Source organism: Calonectris borealis, chromosome 3, assembly GCF_964195595.1.
Source record: "Calonectris borealis chromosome 3, bCalBor7.hap1.2, whole genome shotgun sequence".
Lineage (NCBI taxonomy): Eukaryota > Metazoa > Chordata > Aves > Procellariiformes > Procellariidae > Calonectris > Calonectris borealis.
Window position 1 is genome coordinate 89,772,632 of NC_134314.1, and position 17,828 is coordinate 89,790,459.

General features: G+C 40.3%; 1 protein-coding gene across 1 annotated transcript in view; it reads right to left on the minus strand.

Annotated features, from left to right (window-relative positions):
- Positions 1-12,351, minus strand: part of SMYD3 (SET and MYND domain containing 3) — a 437,259-nt gene extending 424,908 nt beyond the window's left edge. The window contains exon 1 of the mRNA XM_075146580.1: positions 12,043-12,351. Coding sequence (XP_075002681.1) covers positions 12,043-12,206 — 164 coding nt within the window. The 5' untranslated portion in view covers positions 12,207-12,351. The remainder of the gene's footprint in view (positions 1-12,042) is intronic.
- Positions 12,352-17,828: the final 5,477 nt, after the last annotated feature.

Here is a 17,828-nt window from a genome sequence, read left to right on the forward strand (position 1 = left end):
TGAACTACACCGTCATCCTTCATCTGTTGTGTTCCTCATACATGAATTAAAATATACCCATCAGCTAAGAATATCTTCAGTTTCATACACGAGCAAGAAAAATTAAAAAGGAGGCGAGCGCTGCCATTCTTTGCTTTGATTGACCCCCTGTCCCAAGTTGTGTTTCAAAGATTGTCTATGAAGGCTTTGTCTGGTGGCAGAAGGGGAAGAAAATGACAACCAACCCTTACAAGTGAGAAATTTTACAACAGCCTCTTCAGATAAAAACATAAGTAAAGTGACATGTATTATTGCAAAGAGAATTTCTACAAAGGCAGTGAACAGGAACAGAAGGGTAAACCTTTCCTGAAACACTGAATAAAACAAACACCATAAAAATAAAATTATTTAAGTCTTGATAAATCCAGTAACTTCCTAATCAATGAGAAGTTAGTTGAATACGTATCTCAGCACAAATGCACACACCACCTCCCACACATTTATTTATTTTTAATCCTAAATCCTATAAGGGGCATTAACTCAGCTCAAGTGCATCGAGCCTGTGTTGTATTTTATATATATGCCACAGGATTCTCCAGTCAGCACACTTTTCAGGAAAAAGGTGAGTCCAGTAAAACAACCCCACCCCACATTTCCACAAAGTCTTTAGAGGCATCCAATTGTTTTGCATACAATGCTCAGCATGTCTACACTCCTCATGGAGTTTCATTAAAAATCTAATTTAAGTAGTTTTGACTTATCAGAACACACAATAAGGCACTAACCACATAAAATAGTTAGTGGAATTCAATCAAAATTACTGCCAAAGCAGCAAAGGCTATTAAGTGGCAGCAAACCCCACATATGAGCAATATACAGACTGACTGCATGTCTAATAAAATACTAGGCATCTATTAGAAGTGGCAAGATCAACTTGTTTCAGTAACTGGGTTGCTAACTAAGAGCCTTTATAACTCTCTTGCTATTATTATGTCTGACCTGTCACTCTTTTTAGTGCTCATCAGCACAATTCATCTACTGTCTCAGTCAAAGAAAGGGACATTCTTAGAGTAAGAGATACTATTCTGTGCTTATTTTGGAGAATAAAACCAAAACTACAGTCTTTACCAAAAAAACCCCATAATTCTATAATAGATTTTATTAAGGATAAAATACACTTCATTGCTGTATCTGGTTTGCACCTGATATCATATGTATCTTGTGTGGATTACTGCACAGCCTCTTTTTTTCCTGAGGCAAAAACTTCAGATAAATCTATCATGACATGTTGAGTTTCATACAGTATTTCAAGGAATTGTTTCCACAGCTATTCCATCTGTTATACAGCAATATCAATTAAGAAGATGGTTTTAATATGGCAAGTGGATAAGATCTGTAAAAAGCTGAGTAGCCAGTCTCATTTGCTAAAACAACATAGACACTTATGAACCTAAACCCCTGAAGTGGTTTTCTGTGCCACTTCAATTTTTCTGTTTAATCTTTCAGGCTGTTTTTACTTCCTCAGAAACCTGGACTAAGATACTTTCAATAGCTAGTGGACTTGGAGTCAATGCACCACAGCAATCAAAGCGAGCTAAACAAAGTACAGACCCACATCAATACTCACCCAACGCCTAGAATATCCAGATCCAGTCTTTGATCAAAAAAATCTCAGTTTTTTTCAGAGGAAATTAAACTGCAGTGCACTAGCCTGGCACAAACCTTTCTCATCCCATACAATATACAGTAAAGATTCCTAGCACAATGATCTGCAAAGTGGTACTTAAATTTACTCCTCACACACGGACAAGTTGCATAGAAATGGAAGAGGTAAAATTTGTGAGATACACTTTTATACACAGCAAGTGTTCCTCAGTACACACCACTTATCCGTGGTACACTCCTCCTCTCAGAAGGAGCTGCAAGCTCTATTCCCGTGATGGAAGATAGCAGCCAGGCTACAGCAAGAAGAAGAAGAGATACTATAGTTTGTCTTATCAGGGGGAAGAAGTACTTAAAAAAAAAAAAACAAAAACACCACCACAAGACGGCACTTCAGTTTGAACCCTTATGACAAAGCGAGCTGCTTTCAAGCTTTTCTTGACAAATAAATAAAAACCAGTTTCTGGCCTTTGAGAAGCATGAAATACACTGAACAAAGATTTTACATAGGAAACATACATAGTTTATTCCATCTCAACATTTCCTGAGCCAAATCTTTCTTCGAGGGCAATGCTTCACAAAAAATCTTGTCTCAATTTCTCTCCCCCTATTCTACCATGATCCTTCCCACTACCAAGAACCACCACAGAAATCATCTTTTCAGGTCACTAGCACACACTCCTAGCAGTTGAATGAGCCATTTGAATTAAATTGTATGAATGAGCCATATTCATCTGAATCGTAAGAAAGGGCTCACAGTTGATACGTGTTTTTACTCCCTCTTCTTTCTCAATGATGATCTTTTGTTCCTTTTCTGCACTTCTACATCACAACCACTCCTAATCACACCCTCCTAAGAAGTCCTTCTCAACACACTTGCTGGCTTTTTTCCTTTGAATGCTGAAACTTGATTACGCAGGCAGCGCACAAACCCTACATGAATGCCCAGGCAAGCCCTCCCCAGTGAAGCCAAAAGTTGTATTTCCTGCCTATTGACTGCACGATCAGGTGCTCTGATACTCAGAGGTCAAGAAGATTACATATATATTATATATATATATTATTTTTTATATATATATTATTTTTATATATATAAAAATACTCAGTCTTTAATTTCACTTAAGCTTGAGCAATCAAGCTAACAGCAGAACAAGCCCTGACCTGAAGGCAGCTAGTAGCTAAGATGATAAACAGGAAAGCTAAATATAGCTTGAACAGGGGATTACAGCTTGAGTTAGTATAGGAATTACTCACTGGTGTTCAACCAATGGTGCCACTTGGTGCCGACTCTACAGTCATCGGGAAACCCTTGGGAATGATTCAAAATTTTACCTTGGCCTCTAAATAAAATCTCCCATTCAGCCGCAGAGGTGTGCTGTGAGAATTACGACTGCAGGAATTAAGCACAGATCCCGAGATAAATAAAATCAGTGACAAAAATAAAGTCAGAAAAGTCAAGACACTCCTATGTAATCAAGACATCAGCCAAAAAGAAAATATTTTCTTTGTGGTAAGAAACAACTGAAAATGTCTGCAGTGTTTCTTCTACTAATTGAAATTAATGGTAGGAAATGCTTCTGGGGAAGTAAAATATGGCAGAAACACGACTGGGTAAAGGAATGAAGGTGGGGCCTGATTGCCCAGGACTGACCTGGGCTACAAGACAGAAAAAATCCTCCTCCACACTAACAAGCCAGTCGGTCCTGCACTCCTCAAAGCCCTGCTTGTCCTGAAGACACCCATAAGAGCTTGGAAATTCCCCTAACTGCCCTTTTTAAGGTTTCATTTTTAGCTACAGCAGACTGAAGTCTAGCTACTACAAGAAGGCACAGCCCTGACTGTCCAACCTTGACCCATCCCTTCAATGGCCACTTCAGCTCCGCTCTCCCCACAGCAATAATTTGATTCAAGAGCACTGAAAGATTTTTATATTTTGGTAAAGTATGTTTTCTGCCAGCTTATTTCCCTGCACCAGTATCATAGGTCAGATACGCAGCAAAGCTGCCAAATGAGAAGCAGAAGGAGCATGCAGGAAGGAAAGCAAGGATTCGGGAGAGCCATAAAAATAACCTGCACTTTCAGCAGCTTCTAGACAGCACATCAGGTAGGCTGTCTCACAGATCCGTACGCCACTTCAAAACATGAGTGGGTCGGATAGAGAGACATGCCAAAAATTTTATAAGCCTTACCTATGTAATTTTGAATAATTCAAAACAGCTGTTGTGACTGGTTCTGAAGAAGACTATAGATGCTTCAGGAGAAAACAGCATCATCCCATACACCATGCAGCCAAAAGCACGTAGTGGCTTTTGAGTACAGCCACAGTGGAAGCAACCACTAACAATTAATGAATTCCAATGCCTACGGACAAGACATCATTAATAGTTCTTAAAGAATTTAAACAATAAATTCCCTAATGCAGTATAAAACTTTCAGCAACTTACACAAAATTAAAAACTTTCTCAGGAGATATCTGAAACTAATTGTGTCATTACATATTACAGTAGCTAGAAGTTACCCATACTTTAATCACCTATGTTTTCCCTCGTAGCACTAATTTTAATTTTGTACTTGCACAATTACAATTCACCACAATTTTCATCAAGAAAATACTAAAGATAATCCAATTCACAAACTTATTTTCATGGCTTTATCATTTACCACAAGCAAAGAATATTCATGCAGAACGTATTAATATTTTAAAACATTAATATTATGGACTGCACTATGCAGAAAAGAAATATTATAGCAGGTGTGGATTGCAGCTACATTGTAAATCTAAATTCAGAAGAATTTACAAGATGACTACAACTTAAATTGTCAGTCACAGCTTGACAAGACAACAATTTTGATATAATACCTTTCAAATTACAGAGGAGTATAAGCATGGAAACTGTAAACACAAAATCACAACATGGTAAGACCCTTAGGGACTTGTAAAGCATGGCTAAACTTAAATTTTCATTTTCCATAAGTGACAGACACGGCAATAAACACTTGACCTGGGAGAATTTATTTTTAACAATGCCTCTCCCTTTTCTATTTCTTCTATTATTAACAGGGACAAAGCCAGGTTGGCAGCAGAAGGCACTAACAGCAGCCTCAAGACCGCAAGGCAGGAGAAGAAGGGAAGAAGGAGATGGGCAAGGACCCACACTTTGCCTAAAGCAAACCCAGAGCATCCAAAGCAGTAAAGAGGCATGGAACGAGGACCAAAATACTGCGCAATGGAAAGGAGAGGGTTTACAGCAAACAGAACCTGAATTACATTCCCAAAACAAATCTCCAAGAGAAACAGTCGGTCGAGGAAAACACCTACCAAGGGATATTCCTAACAGGAACACAGGAAAGTCCTGACCACCCTAAAGGGTGCTGTGAGGAAGGCAAATCAAATCAACGGGCAGGCGAGGACAACTTAGTATGAATGCTATCCTGAATGCCAGAGCTTCCTTCTTCCCCACCTTCAACCTGACTCTGAGCAGAAGGAAAGGGAGATGGAGTCTGCAAGTGTAATTTCTGCTACAGGCTTTATTCCTTAGACAAGAAGGTTCAGGGCCTTCTCTGGAGGAGATACTGCAGGAAAGCACAGTCAATAGTCTATTCTTTTCACTCTCTCTTGCAGAAGATTTTCCTGGCAGCATGGGACAGCAGGCTGGAAGCCCCTTCTCCTATGGCTCCAGCTGGCATGAGGACAGAAAAAAGCATTTCTATCCTGCTCTTTGTAAGGTCGCTTCAGCCTTTGCTATCGCAGTAAGATGACATGGGGGAGGGAGAGTATCTTCTTAGGAAAATGCTATTTTTTTTTTTCAGCTATTAGTCCTTCAGCTACAGATGGAAACATTTCTGTTGGTGGTGGTGTGCCATTTCTCAGGTCTTGGGAAACATTCTCACACATCTACACTGAACCTGAAATTCTGATTCTTTGTATGGCTCATGTCTCACATACAATTTTGTTTCACATCCTTTACCCTTACTTCACACAAAACCAGATATATCAAGAGACTAGAGCACTGCAATTGCACTCCTAACTGATTAGTTAGAAATGCTACATCAAGTTATAGCATACAATTCCCAGGATTATCCTACCTTGGAAGCACAAAAACATACCTGCTCCTAACAGTCACACTGTTTTGACACTGTGATTACCACTAATCAGATATAATTTGTTTATATTGCTCTACTTCACATGAGGTTATGCATCTTGAAAACTACTGGAAATCTGTTTAGAACTTTGACTGTCACTGAAGGGACATGAAACACACCATACTTATCACATCTTAAAAATGCTATTGCCAACAAACTCATGGCACCAAATCATGCTGACCAACTTTAATTCATTTTATGTGGTAAGTCTAAAAATTATTTTTTTTATATATAAGTTTAAGGAATTTTAAAAACCTTGTTATTCCAGTCTATTAACAATCATGGAAATACAGTAGTCTACAAAAGGAAAAAAAAAGCTTTTTATATAAACAAACTATAAAACGGGGGTATTGTTTTATATCTAAAATATATAACTATAATGCTTAACAATCTTCATTTGATGAGAATTCATTGAAAGTTAACAATCAAAGAACATATCATCAAATAGTAGTTTTCCACATTTTAGTATTCCTGTAGAACAAAATACAAGTATACCAGGAACACCTAGAGCAACAAAACAGTATGTTTTCAAGAAGCTAGCATAGTTTTAAAGCTATCTCTATATCAACCAGCAACAGAAGTATTTTTCAGAGATAAATGAGGAGACGGTGTAGATTTTATAGTCTCATGCATTACTAGAAGTCTCATACTCATATATGCTAAACTTCTATCTGTGTAAAGAAAGAGCATCCCTTAGCTCACACCTCCTAATCACCTAGCACGGCTGGAAGCAGCAGAACTCAGGCACTGTGCTAACGGAGACGCTCTCTTTGGCACTTAAGGAAGTATCTTAGGTTTATTGGTGAATGACAGCACTTTCATGGAGAAATCCCCATTGCTACAGAGCCAAAATAACCAGCTCCTCTCCTCTCCCGACCTCCCAATTGCCAGTGAAAGAGGTACACTTGGAGGGTTAAGGGCTAGCTGTCCTCAGATAGAGCTGCGCTAGTCCAAGCCAGGGCCGCAGTGGTATGAAGGATCATACAATCACAACCATCCCCCTCATCACTCTATGAATCAAACCCTGCTTCTATCTACTTAAAATACTCCACACTGTGGTTATAACACAATGGTATTTTTGGACCTTCAGGATGCCATCAACCTAGGCACTCCATACTTTAACAATGGTATGCCAACTTTCATTATGATGATAATAATAATATAATGTAATAATAATAATTAATAACAACATAAACCAGCAGCTAACTTAAGAGTGTGTCTACGCTGAAGACACAGTACTGAATGCACAGTCCTGAATGTGTCCATTTGGCTATTTTTAAGCCAGGTGAAGTAGAGCAAGGAGCATACACTTGCTGGCCTGTGTTTAGCACTTTGTAATCGCCCCACTATTTACCAAATTCTTGGTTATATTTCCCATACTGCAGTAGTGGCTGCTGCCATGGCTAGTTTACCAACAGTCCCAACTTAGATGTCTTTCCTCTCTCTACGTACATTGACAAAAGCTGCAGTCATACAAAAACACATTCATACTTCCCCTTATCCCATTACCAGAGTCTGAACCTCTGATCTTACCCAAACAAGAAACACTTATGTCTTTTATTTCATAGTCTATATATAATGATGTACATTACCTATTCTCAAATATTCACTTTTCTTAAGTGTCTCTTTCCTTTAAAGGCATAAGTGGTATAGCATTTGTGAATAGGCTAGTGTTACCTCTTTTTCCTACTTTCTCTGAGACACAGATTCTAGAAAGTTTGTTTGCTTGTTCCCAAGTGTCAACCAGGACTTAAGTTTTCTTGCCGTGGATTCCTGTAAATACAACCCATCATAGAAATGTTCTGTAAAAAGCAAACAAACACCAAAGGCGTAACTGACTTTCACCCTCATTTTGACTCCTATTCTATAACAGACTGGGTATATTTTCAATTCAAAATCTGAAAGTCAGACCAAGCAGTGCCATCACTACCATGTACCTTGCAGAAAACTCAATCTGCAGGGATTAATGGCCGACAGAACATCGAATACACAGAGGAAGAGAACTGCCAAGCACCGAGATGCCACTTCTGCATTCACTTATCAGATAATGAACATCTTTAAAAGCCATGTAAAGATTTAAAAAGCTGAGCAAACCGAGTAACACCACCAGATAAAATGGACAGCCTGACAAATCAGCGTGTGCAAGCAAACTTTGCAATGTTAAATTGTGCTACATTAAAAGTCAGTACTGATTTAGGATTATTTTGTTAGTAACTGTTGTTTGAAGTAACTGGCTATATCCAGATTTTAACGGAACTTCTAATCTGATCAGCTACATAAAAGGAAATTTTAATAAACCATAAAATTAAACAGAAAGGAATATTAAAAATAGCACCAGTTAATGGCAGAAAAAGAGGTCAAATAAATCTTTTCCTTTAAATTTAAAATTTTGCATAGAAAGTTGAGAATATCAGTATTTTCTGATCTATTTTGGTATCATCTATAATCTCATGTAACCTTAACAGCAGTACTCTAAACATATAAGCAACTCAAGTATGCTAGTGTTTGCAGTACTTTGCTATTTTAAAGAAATAAAAAAATTCAATCATCACACCCCACTTGACTATACTAACAGGAAGCCTGGCTTCTGACCCTGGCAAGACAATAGACACCATAATCAAGAGTAAGATCATTAATCACCTGGATGAATAAAATCTCCAAGGAAAGAGCAAATATAGCTCCCGTGAAAGGACAGCCTCCTTTTCTAACTTGCCCGAGTGCTGTGAGGCTTTCAACACACCTATGAATAAAGGGGACCCAGTGAACATAATAATTGTGGACAGGCTAAATTAAGCTAAATTGACAGGGACCAGAAGAAAGGTCATTTTATGGACTGATAGCCAGGTAAAGGATAGAGAAGAAGAAAAAATAAGGTGTAACAGTCACTTTCCAGAACAGAGAAAGGTGATGGAAGCCTCTGGGGATCACTGGCAATTAGCTTTATTCACCATCTTTATCAAAGTCCAGCAGAATGAAAAATACAGTGAAATCCCCTAAGTTTGTAAATGAAACAGCTTTCTTTACCTCCTCAATCCTGCTACATAAGCCTATCCTGAGCTATACTGCCACTGACCCTACCTTAAAGAGGTATTAAAGTATGGAAGAAGCCATACAGAACATCTTTTGTTAGTAAGAGAGGAAGAATCTCTTCTATTGCTTTCCTCAGTAAGTTGTTGGAAGAAGATGCTGGCCATCCAAATCTTGTCAGACTTCCATAAAAGCAGAAACATCATGTTTTTAGCCAGGCACTGACCCTAACATTACAGATGGTACCTTCTTTGCGAAAGACTATCATGCAACACAACGTCATGCATTCTCTCAAGATACTGCTGCCATAGAAATACACACTGTCAAAAAACACTTTTCTTCTTTATCAAAATTTGTATTTCTGAGCAAATCTTTACTATGTATCCTACTTCAGGACAGTATTTTTTTTAATTGCTAATGAAATATAATTCAAAACAGCTGTGCTATCATATTAAATCAGCTATAGCAGAATATTTTAGCCCAGCCTTCTATAAAAAACATGAACCTATTAATTAGAAAATACAGGATTGTCTCTGAAGTAAGAAGAAGTCACAAAAGCGGAGACAGTTACCAAAATTTGCCATCTGGTCTACACACAACATAGACCTAATAACAGTGACCAAAAATTTTAACTTCATTACACAAATAATACCAACAGCCCAATAAGGTAAGGAAGGGATGTTAGTCTTTCTACTGGTAGATGCACTAACTAACTAACTATTGTGTGTTATATATATAAAACACTTCAGTATTTTAAATCCACAATAATATTCACTTAAATTGAGTTAAGACTAAGCAGAACTACTGCACTAGCTGAGCTTTCCTCTCCGAATCAGAGCAGCAAACTCTGCCCCCAACAGCCATCCTTACCCTGCTTGGCTACCTCAGACCCTCGCTGTAAGGGCTCAGCCAAGGTCACAGGGTAAGTCAGCAGTATAGCAAGTCTGTGACTCCAAAGCCTGGTGAGACCATGCTGCCTCTCAGCAGGCAGTCCACAAATAAGATATTCTGCACATCATTACCCATCTTCTGGCTCACCCAGCACTTCTCACACAGCCAAAAGCTGCATCCAACAACATTTACTACTACAAGCTGGGAGAAAAAACTAAGTACAGAATTACACTTCACAATGTGAAGTCTCAAACATTAATTTTATATATAATAAGACTGCTAAAATGCTAAATCAATGTCAAGCACAAGACCTTTTTTTTTTTTTTTTTAATTTGTGTTCCTGTACTGCCACCTAAAGATCAGAGTGAAAAGCGGGAACAGTAGTAGACAATGTGACTTTTATCTGTAGTCCTGGAAATGAGCAGTAATGGTTTTTCAGATACCTGGCTTTGAACAAAGATCACACTGCGTATTAAATGAAAACCAGATTAATGAAACAGTTCAATTGCACATCCCACGTCAGCAGTACTTCACCATTTTTCTAATTCCCATACATTAAAAAAAAAAAAAAAGAGACCTATGTATGGATATATGTATCACTCTCTAATTTAACAAAGTCTGTTGAAGAAGAAGCCACTGCCTTTAATTAGGTGAATAAGAAGAAAGTCAGCTTGCACAGTCTTTAACTATAAACTCTGTCTAGCCATAGTACATTTTGCAATGGAAGCTAGATTGGTGGAAAATTATTTTTAACTTCCTTATTTAACTTTTTTAATTTAACTGTTATCACTAGAAAAAAAGACAAACTTTCACAAACGCATAACCTTTCATGATGTATCAGTTGGTAACACCACTATTTCTCCCAACAAACCTTGCCCTGGTTACAGTTCTATATCCAAACACTTCAGATTAATTTTCATTCCACCCTTTGCTGCACTCAGCCTGAGTTCTGAAGTCTGCAGCCTCTCATGATTTGAAGTGGAAAAGGTATAGGCAGTCACCACCCTGAAGGACTCTGATGTCACGAGTCAGACTTCACAGATATATTAGCTAAAAATCTTTTTTTGGTTTTGGTTTTTTTTTATATACTGAGGCTAGATGTGTGACGTGGAACACATTGTCAAACTTTTCTCTGGGAAAATGAGGATCACATTATCATTTCTTTAAGCAGAAGCTGAGATGCCCTGTAAGGACATGAAGCAAAACACGGGGAATGTTTCAATAAACAAAACATCAAATACTCTCAAAAAGAAACAAACAAAAACGGCAAAGCCTAGCAGTATTGAATTGTCTCTTCTTCAAGTCTTGGTAATTATACATGGGTTTGGATTACCTACCAATGCTTCAGGTATTAATATACAGATCTCCTACAAACAGGTCTATCACAATCTATCTTGCTGGAAAATTGCTGAAGGGTAGAAAACAGTTATGTTGGTTTTTTTTAAACAAACAGAGAAAGCTACTGTGGGTTTGTCAATTTTCACTTGTAAGGATTTAGGGGAAGAAAGCAGGCATTTATTCACCGCGTGTCTCAAAACCACATGCTCCTTACACAGGATAAACTTGGGGAGGCGATAGGAAACTCAACCACCTCACGCTGCCTGTTTCATGAAGGCTGGTGCCTTCTGTCGTCACCTCTACGAATGCCCAGGGCAGAGCATTACGCAGCAGGGAACAGCGTCACAGTCATACGGATGGTTTCCTTGCGGGGCTACGGCGGATGAGAACTTTATCCCCACCACAACAGGTAGTTTTGAGCAGGACGGGGGCAGCCTCACAGTGCTCACCGCGGCCCGTTACCCCCCAGCACCCCCGCCGCCCAGGTCGGGCCTTCGCCCCCCGAAGCGACAAGCCACCCAGCAGCGCTTCGCCGCTCCTGCCCCCGCCAGGCTGAGGGAGGCCTCTAAGGGGAACCTGGCGCCTCCAGCCACCGACAGCCCGGCGCGAAAACGCCGCCGAGCACCGGCAGAGCACCGGGCCACTGCCGGCTCCTGCCGCCCGCCCGCAGCGGAGAGCTAGCCCAGGAAACCTCCGACCAACCTTCCCGCGCCCGGGAAGAGACGCCCTGTCAGAAAAGCCTTTAAAAAACGCCCTCACTAAAAAGAGCGGCAGGAAGCGGCAAGCCGCGCACCTCAGCCCTGGCGGCAGCTGCCCGCCCGCCCCCGCGGCACACGGCCGCCGACCAGCCGGCACCCCCCTCCCCGGAGAGAGAGACCACCGCCCCGCCGCGACCCCAAGCCGGCGCCACCGCGCTGCCCCGCCTCCGCGGAAGGGGCGGCGCTGGCCGGGCGGGGCCGGCGGGAGAAGCGGCTGCAGCGGCGTTTTCCCTCCCCCCGGTACCTGCGCAGGCAGCGCTCGCACAGGCTGCCGAGCTGCTCCTTGGTGACGACGTAGGCGAAGGGCTCGGCGCGGTAGAGCAGCTCGCCAGGCCGCACCCGCCGGCGGGAGCGGAGGCCGCTGCCCTTGCCCGGGCTGGGGAACCGCTCCAGCGCCGCCGGCTCCATCCTCCCGCCCGCGCCGCTACAGAGAGAGCGCGAGGCCGCCCCGCCTGCCCGCCGGCGGCACGTGACGCGGCGCTGCCGCCGCCATTTTAACTCGGGGCAGGGGCCGCCCCCGCGGCGGGCAGGAGCCGGCCTCCCTTCTTCTTCAGGCGTTGAGCGGACGTTTTCAGTACTCGTTTTTCCTGGCCGAGGCCAGATCTCTCGCCTGTACCGAGAGGCCGCGGGGCAGAGGGTAGCCCTTTGCCTGAAGGGAGGGTTAATAATACGTTTCCATTAACGCATCACCCTGTGATGCTAAACAAAGTGATTATCAGTGTTTCTACGGCCAGTTACAAATAAGGAGTATGTTGGAGTTTTTTCAGTTACTTTGTAACTTTGTGGGTTGGTTGGCTTGTTTTTAAAGTGAATGAGGCAGTGTGAAAATCTCTAATCATAAATCTTGTTAGCCACGAGACTGGGGACCCTTCTGACACATGCCTCGCAGCTGCCGCAGTCCGGCCTCAGGAGACACCTGAAGCGATATAAGGTCCCACTGCCACATTAGCCTTGTCCAGCACCATTCCTGCTTCATTTCCATACCGACCCAGCCTCAGCGCTGACACGGCAGTGGGAAAAACATACATACGAAAATAAAAGTGGCATGAGGATGCGTGGAGGTTGCATACCCACATCTTTGTATTTAATGAAGTGAACTTACCCAGGCCCTCCACTGCACGGGGGTGGGTGGCCCTCCTCAGCCCCAGCCCGGGGCCGTGTCCTCCAAGGGGCCACAGGAAACCAGAAGGCCCCTGCAGCTGGGTGGGTGATGTGCATGAACGCAGCAAGTCCGCTGCATCCTTCAATGTACCGTGAAGGGAAAATCATACTAATTTCATACTCACACCCAAGGGTTTGTCAGCAACTTTTCTTCACTGATGCAGCATTGAAACCAGCATAGAGAAGTCAGATCTCAGGCAGGGGCTTCACAGTATGTAAACGCGTTCATTGCAGAAGTATATATACCTTTCAGTTCATTATCTTGATCAAAATATTAAACAGTTTGGTTCACAAAGGAAGAGATACAATAATGATGTCAAAAAAACATCCCAAGCTAGCAACTGGACATATTTTCTGGATCTCATTGTGATCTGAATACAAAGAAGTATGGCTGGGCTGGGAGCTGCTCGGCACTCAAGCTCTGGCAGTGTGTATCCTGGGAATGCACCCCATACACCAGCTGCATTTTGTTAGTCAGTCAGAGCCATCAGTGAGAGGCACCAGATAAATGACAGGGGAAAAGCAAAACACTTGCACGATTAACTGCAACAGTGATGCTCAAAGCCCATGAGTTGATAAGTGCTTTCCGAATGGGTCTACGTAGCTTTCATTCATTTATGAGATTACACACATGATGCAGGCTAAATATGCTAAACTGCAGATAGACTTAGTCTATTTTTCTTTATTATGCCTATAGAGGGAGTTAGGGCTTGTGTTTTGGAAAGGAGTGTTGAGTCATCCTGTCAAAGAACACTGAGAGACAGACCTAACAGTTCTGCAAAAGAGATTTTCATTTTTAAAACATACTCAGTTTTGTTCTCAATAATAATTATTTCAGTCTGCAACCATTTTCATCCAAGTTGCAACAGGGTAATCAGAAAAGACAATATGCATATCCAAAATACTGCTGTTGGGAAGAACCAAGGTACTTCAAGGTACACACACAATTCCCACAGAAAAATGTATTTTGACATTCACTTAAATGCTGCAGTGACATAATTCATTACCTAAAAAACTGACAGCAATCTGGCTGCTAGTTAAATAGTTATGCACATTACTATGCTTATCTTTAGTTCTCCTAGCAAATTTTTTAAAAGTGTTCAATTACAGTGATATTGTGAGATAAGAATTATCCTTAACAGTTTTTAAAATACTAAACGACTACCTCTGTATTTGCCTTGTATGCTTTACTCCTTCACCTATTTAATCTTCTGCATTTCCCTGTCTATGCTGTTTTACTGAGTTTCTAAGCAGGCATTGCCTATATAACATAACATAACCTGTAACATAAACAAACCGAGTAATAACAGAAATTAGTGCCTATCCCTTGGGTGGATAAACTTAAGAGATGAACGGTCAAACAATATACAAAAAGCCTGAACTTAAAGTCCTACCCATGAACTGCAGAAAGTGCACTCAGGGAAGAGCTAATATGAGCATACAATACCAGAGGTAGCTTTCATTATTTTCTCATTTTTCCAAGTCAGGTTTTCTCACTCACATGTCCCATAACACAACAAAATTTCATAAAGTATAAAAATGTGTCTGAGGGAACGACAGTCTTCTTTCACACACACACAAAATTCACAACCTTAGAGAGCTCAGCTACTCTAGCAAAACCCCAAGTATGAATGCCTGAAGAAAGGTGCTTTCATCATCTTGGCATAAGTTGTACAGTGAAATAAGCTACAGAAGCCCAAGAACAACTTTTGGCTGACATTGCATTTCAATTGATATGACAACGTAATTGTAGTAAGAGGCTTTTCTAATATAGATAAGCTTTTAAACACAGCATAAATGTTTTCATTGATGCAGTGTTGGATACATCTACAGTTTATAACTGGTCTGCCTAGGAGAGCCATTCAACAGTCTTTGAGCAATGGCGATCAACTGAACGCCCAACTCTGATGTTTTTGGAAATGTCAGTCTGAATTTTCTGAAAAGCATAATGATATTATGGCTCTATATTCCAATAAGTGGTCATTTAGCCCTTGACTATATTTAGTTGAATTAATCCCTGTTATTAGTATGGGGTTTTTATATGACCAAGTCATTCACTGACCTAGACAGGTCAGACTTCCCAACAGCTATTTGAAATGCATGACACATTCTGGACAGAAGCAGCTGTCAAGGCATGTAATGGAGGCACTTTTGTGGGAAATATCACTTAATTACGGCTGATGCTGCTGAATTAGTCATACTTCCTGCCGGTAGATGAGCCACCGTAGTGGAAGTTTAGCTCTTCTATCTCAAGACAGCATGTTTTACAACATGAATTTACAGAAAGAATTGCAGTAATGAAATAATCCAAATTCTGCTCTTCAGTCATAAACATGCAATACCCATTCCAACCAACATAGCATAAAACTGAATTTTTCTGGGAGCAAAATATGGCTCAAAATCACAAAATGATAAATTCTGGATTAGTGCAAAATCTGTGTCACTAATGGCATAGAATAGCTATCAAATAATTAGTTGAAAGCTTGTAAGTACAGACAGATCTTTTATGAACACATAGGAATCACATGACGAGGTCTCTTCACTTCTAATGTTGGTGTGCTAGTTAAAAATTGATTCTAGAATGTAAAATTAAAAAAAAACTCACTGCAGAAGCATTCTAAGCACAAATTCATAATAGATTTCACTCATGGTTACATAGATTTTACCTGTTGATTTTTTATTATGAACTTCACAAAAACTTTCTACTTTTATTTGATCTTTCCCGACCTCAAACGCATTAATTTCCTTCAGATGGCAGAAACAAACTTCTGAAGTTCATCAGCATAATTTCTTAGGTGTTTGTCTATTTGGTGTCTTATCAGTAGGATCAACTACATCAAGTGTTAAAGTCTTGCTTACATTATGAGTAATTGACTGTTCCATTTGGTGTATCTTAACTACCCCTGATTTCCCTTGGGCTTCGTATGCTTGCTGCGTGTTGTGTTCTGTCAGCTGGGGACAGCCAGTGTGTCTATTTTTAGCAGTGACGTGTTAAACAGCATACACAAGGAAAGATGCAATAGCTATTGCGCAAGGATACAGTGTGAGTGAATAAACATCTCCCACTGACTTGTTGTCCTTTCTGGAAAAGTTACTTATTATTTCCATTTTCTCAATGTTTACAAAAGAAAAGTCCAGCCTTGCTAATTAAAGGCTTGCAAAGCTTAGATTGGAGTTTTTAATCTAGAGCCCCACAGATCACGTTTAGCCTGCCAGAACAATTAATTCAACGTGTTTCTCAGGAAGCCTCAGGTTCTTCCTATCACACTTACACATCTTAAACTACACCACACAATCTGTTTCTTGAGTTTTATGTTGATATTTCTATCAACATTATCATTACTACCTGCAAGGCTAAGCTGTAATTATTAAAATGTCCAATGCTGAACAAGCCTAGTAGCCAGTATATGTACATTCCACCTTAACAAGCCCTCATCACATCATCTATTGTGTTAATTAGTACAAGGTCACAAACCCTTCTTCTCGATCAAAAGTGAACTGCTAACTATAGAATCCAACTTGACTGATCACCTAATTCCAAGTGGCAAAATTTCTCATTAACTGGGCATCATAAGGACCAAGTTTCTTTCTGTTTGTATTTGTGTTTGCTATTATTTTAACATAGTTAAGTAGTAAAACTTTAGGCAATTGACATCACAGTCATGTAATTTTCCTTTCCATGTAATTACAGGCAGATGGATGGCACAAATGATGAGGGCCATTAGAAAAGACCTAGCACCTCTGAAGTTACAATCAATATACAAACTATGATATATTGGTGCTTTAATATGGCATGCCAAAAGGCATTTTCTTGGCAACTCCTCTAAGAAACAGTATTTGAAGAGTGGGAGCAACACTTAAGAGTTCTGCTCGATATATGTATCACATATGGTTCATGTTTTAGAGGTACATGAATTAAATGGGTCTTGGGAAAAAAAAAAGGAAGAAAAGAAAAAAAAGAAACAAAAAAAGAAACCACAACCCCACAGTCTGGAAATAATTGAAAGGAATATGCTATACTGTGGACCTTCTATTAAGTATGTTGTATGCATGCTGTAACCTTCATCTCATCCAAGATCACAGATTCAAAGACAGGAAAACATAGGAAGAAATAAATCTGCCCAAAAGCTTGCAGTTAAATAATGTGATTTCAAAAATCTACTACTTTGTATCTTATATATAAAGTGTCATAACACAAAACTATGTAAAAAACAACTGAATTGTGTCGGAGTGACCAGGGGTCGGAGTGGGAGGCGATCCCGGAGTAATGACGAGTCCCAATATGGGTATGATCATTCTCGTTTATTTCAAAATACTGCGCTACTTTTATAAGCCAGCCACACTAACACGCGCACCTACGAATCCTCTATTGGTTTACAGTCAGCAAGCACACGAATCTTAGTATACACAGATTGGTCAAAAGCAGGTGTCCATGCGAACGCTTTCCCCGCCTGCATTCCGTTACCTAATCTACTGATAGTTACATTCCTCAGCCTGCTTCCCTATTCTGCTATCGCTTCAGAGACTCTAAAACTACAACTGCTCTTTAGCAACCCTTTGCCTTATACCGTTGTTAACAAATCCTCAGTGCTTGGAATGTTCATAGGATGTCCGTTATTTAATAAAAATCCTTCCACAAATCCCCCTTTTTGTTTTTGAACAATCCAAGCACTAGAAAACATTTTTTCATAGACTTCCCTAAAGATTGTTTAATACATGATATTATACATGATACCGTTATGATCAATATAACAACTATTAACAAAATAAACAATCCTTGTTTTATTAAATCTCTTACCCATCCATTTAGACCCCACGAATCAAATATCCCTTCCAACCAAGAATGATTTTTAGTTAATTTATACATGT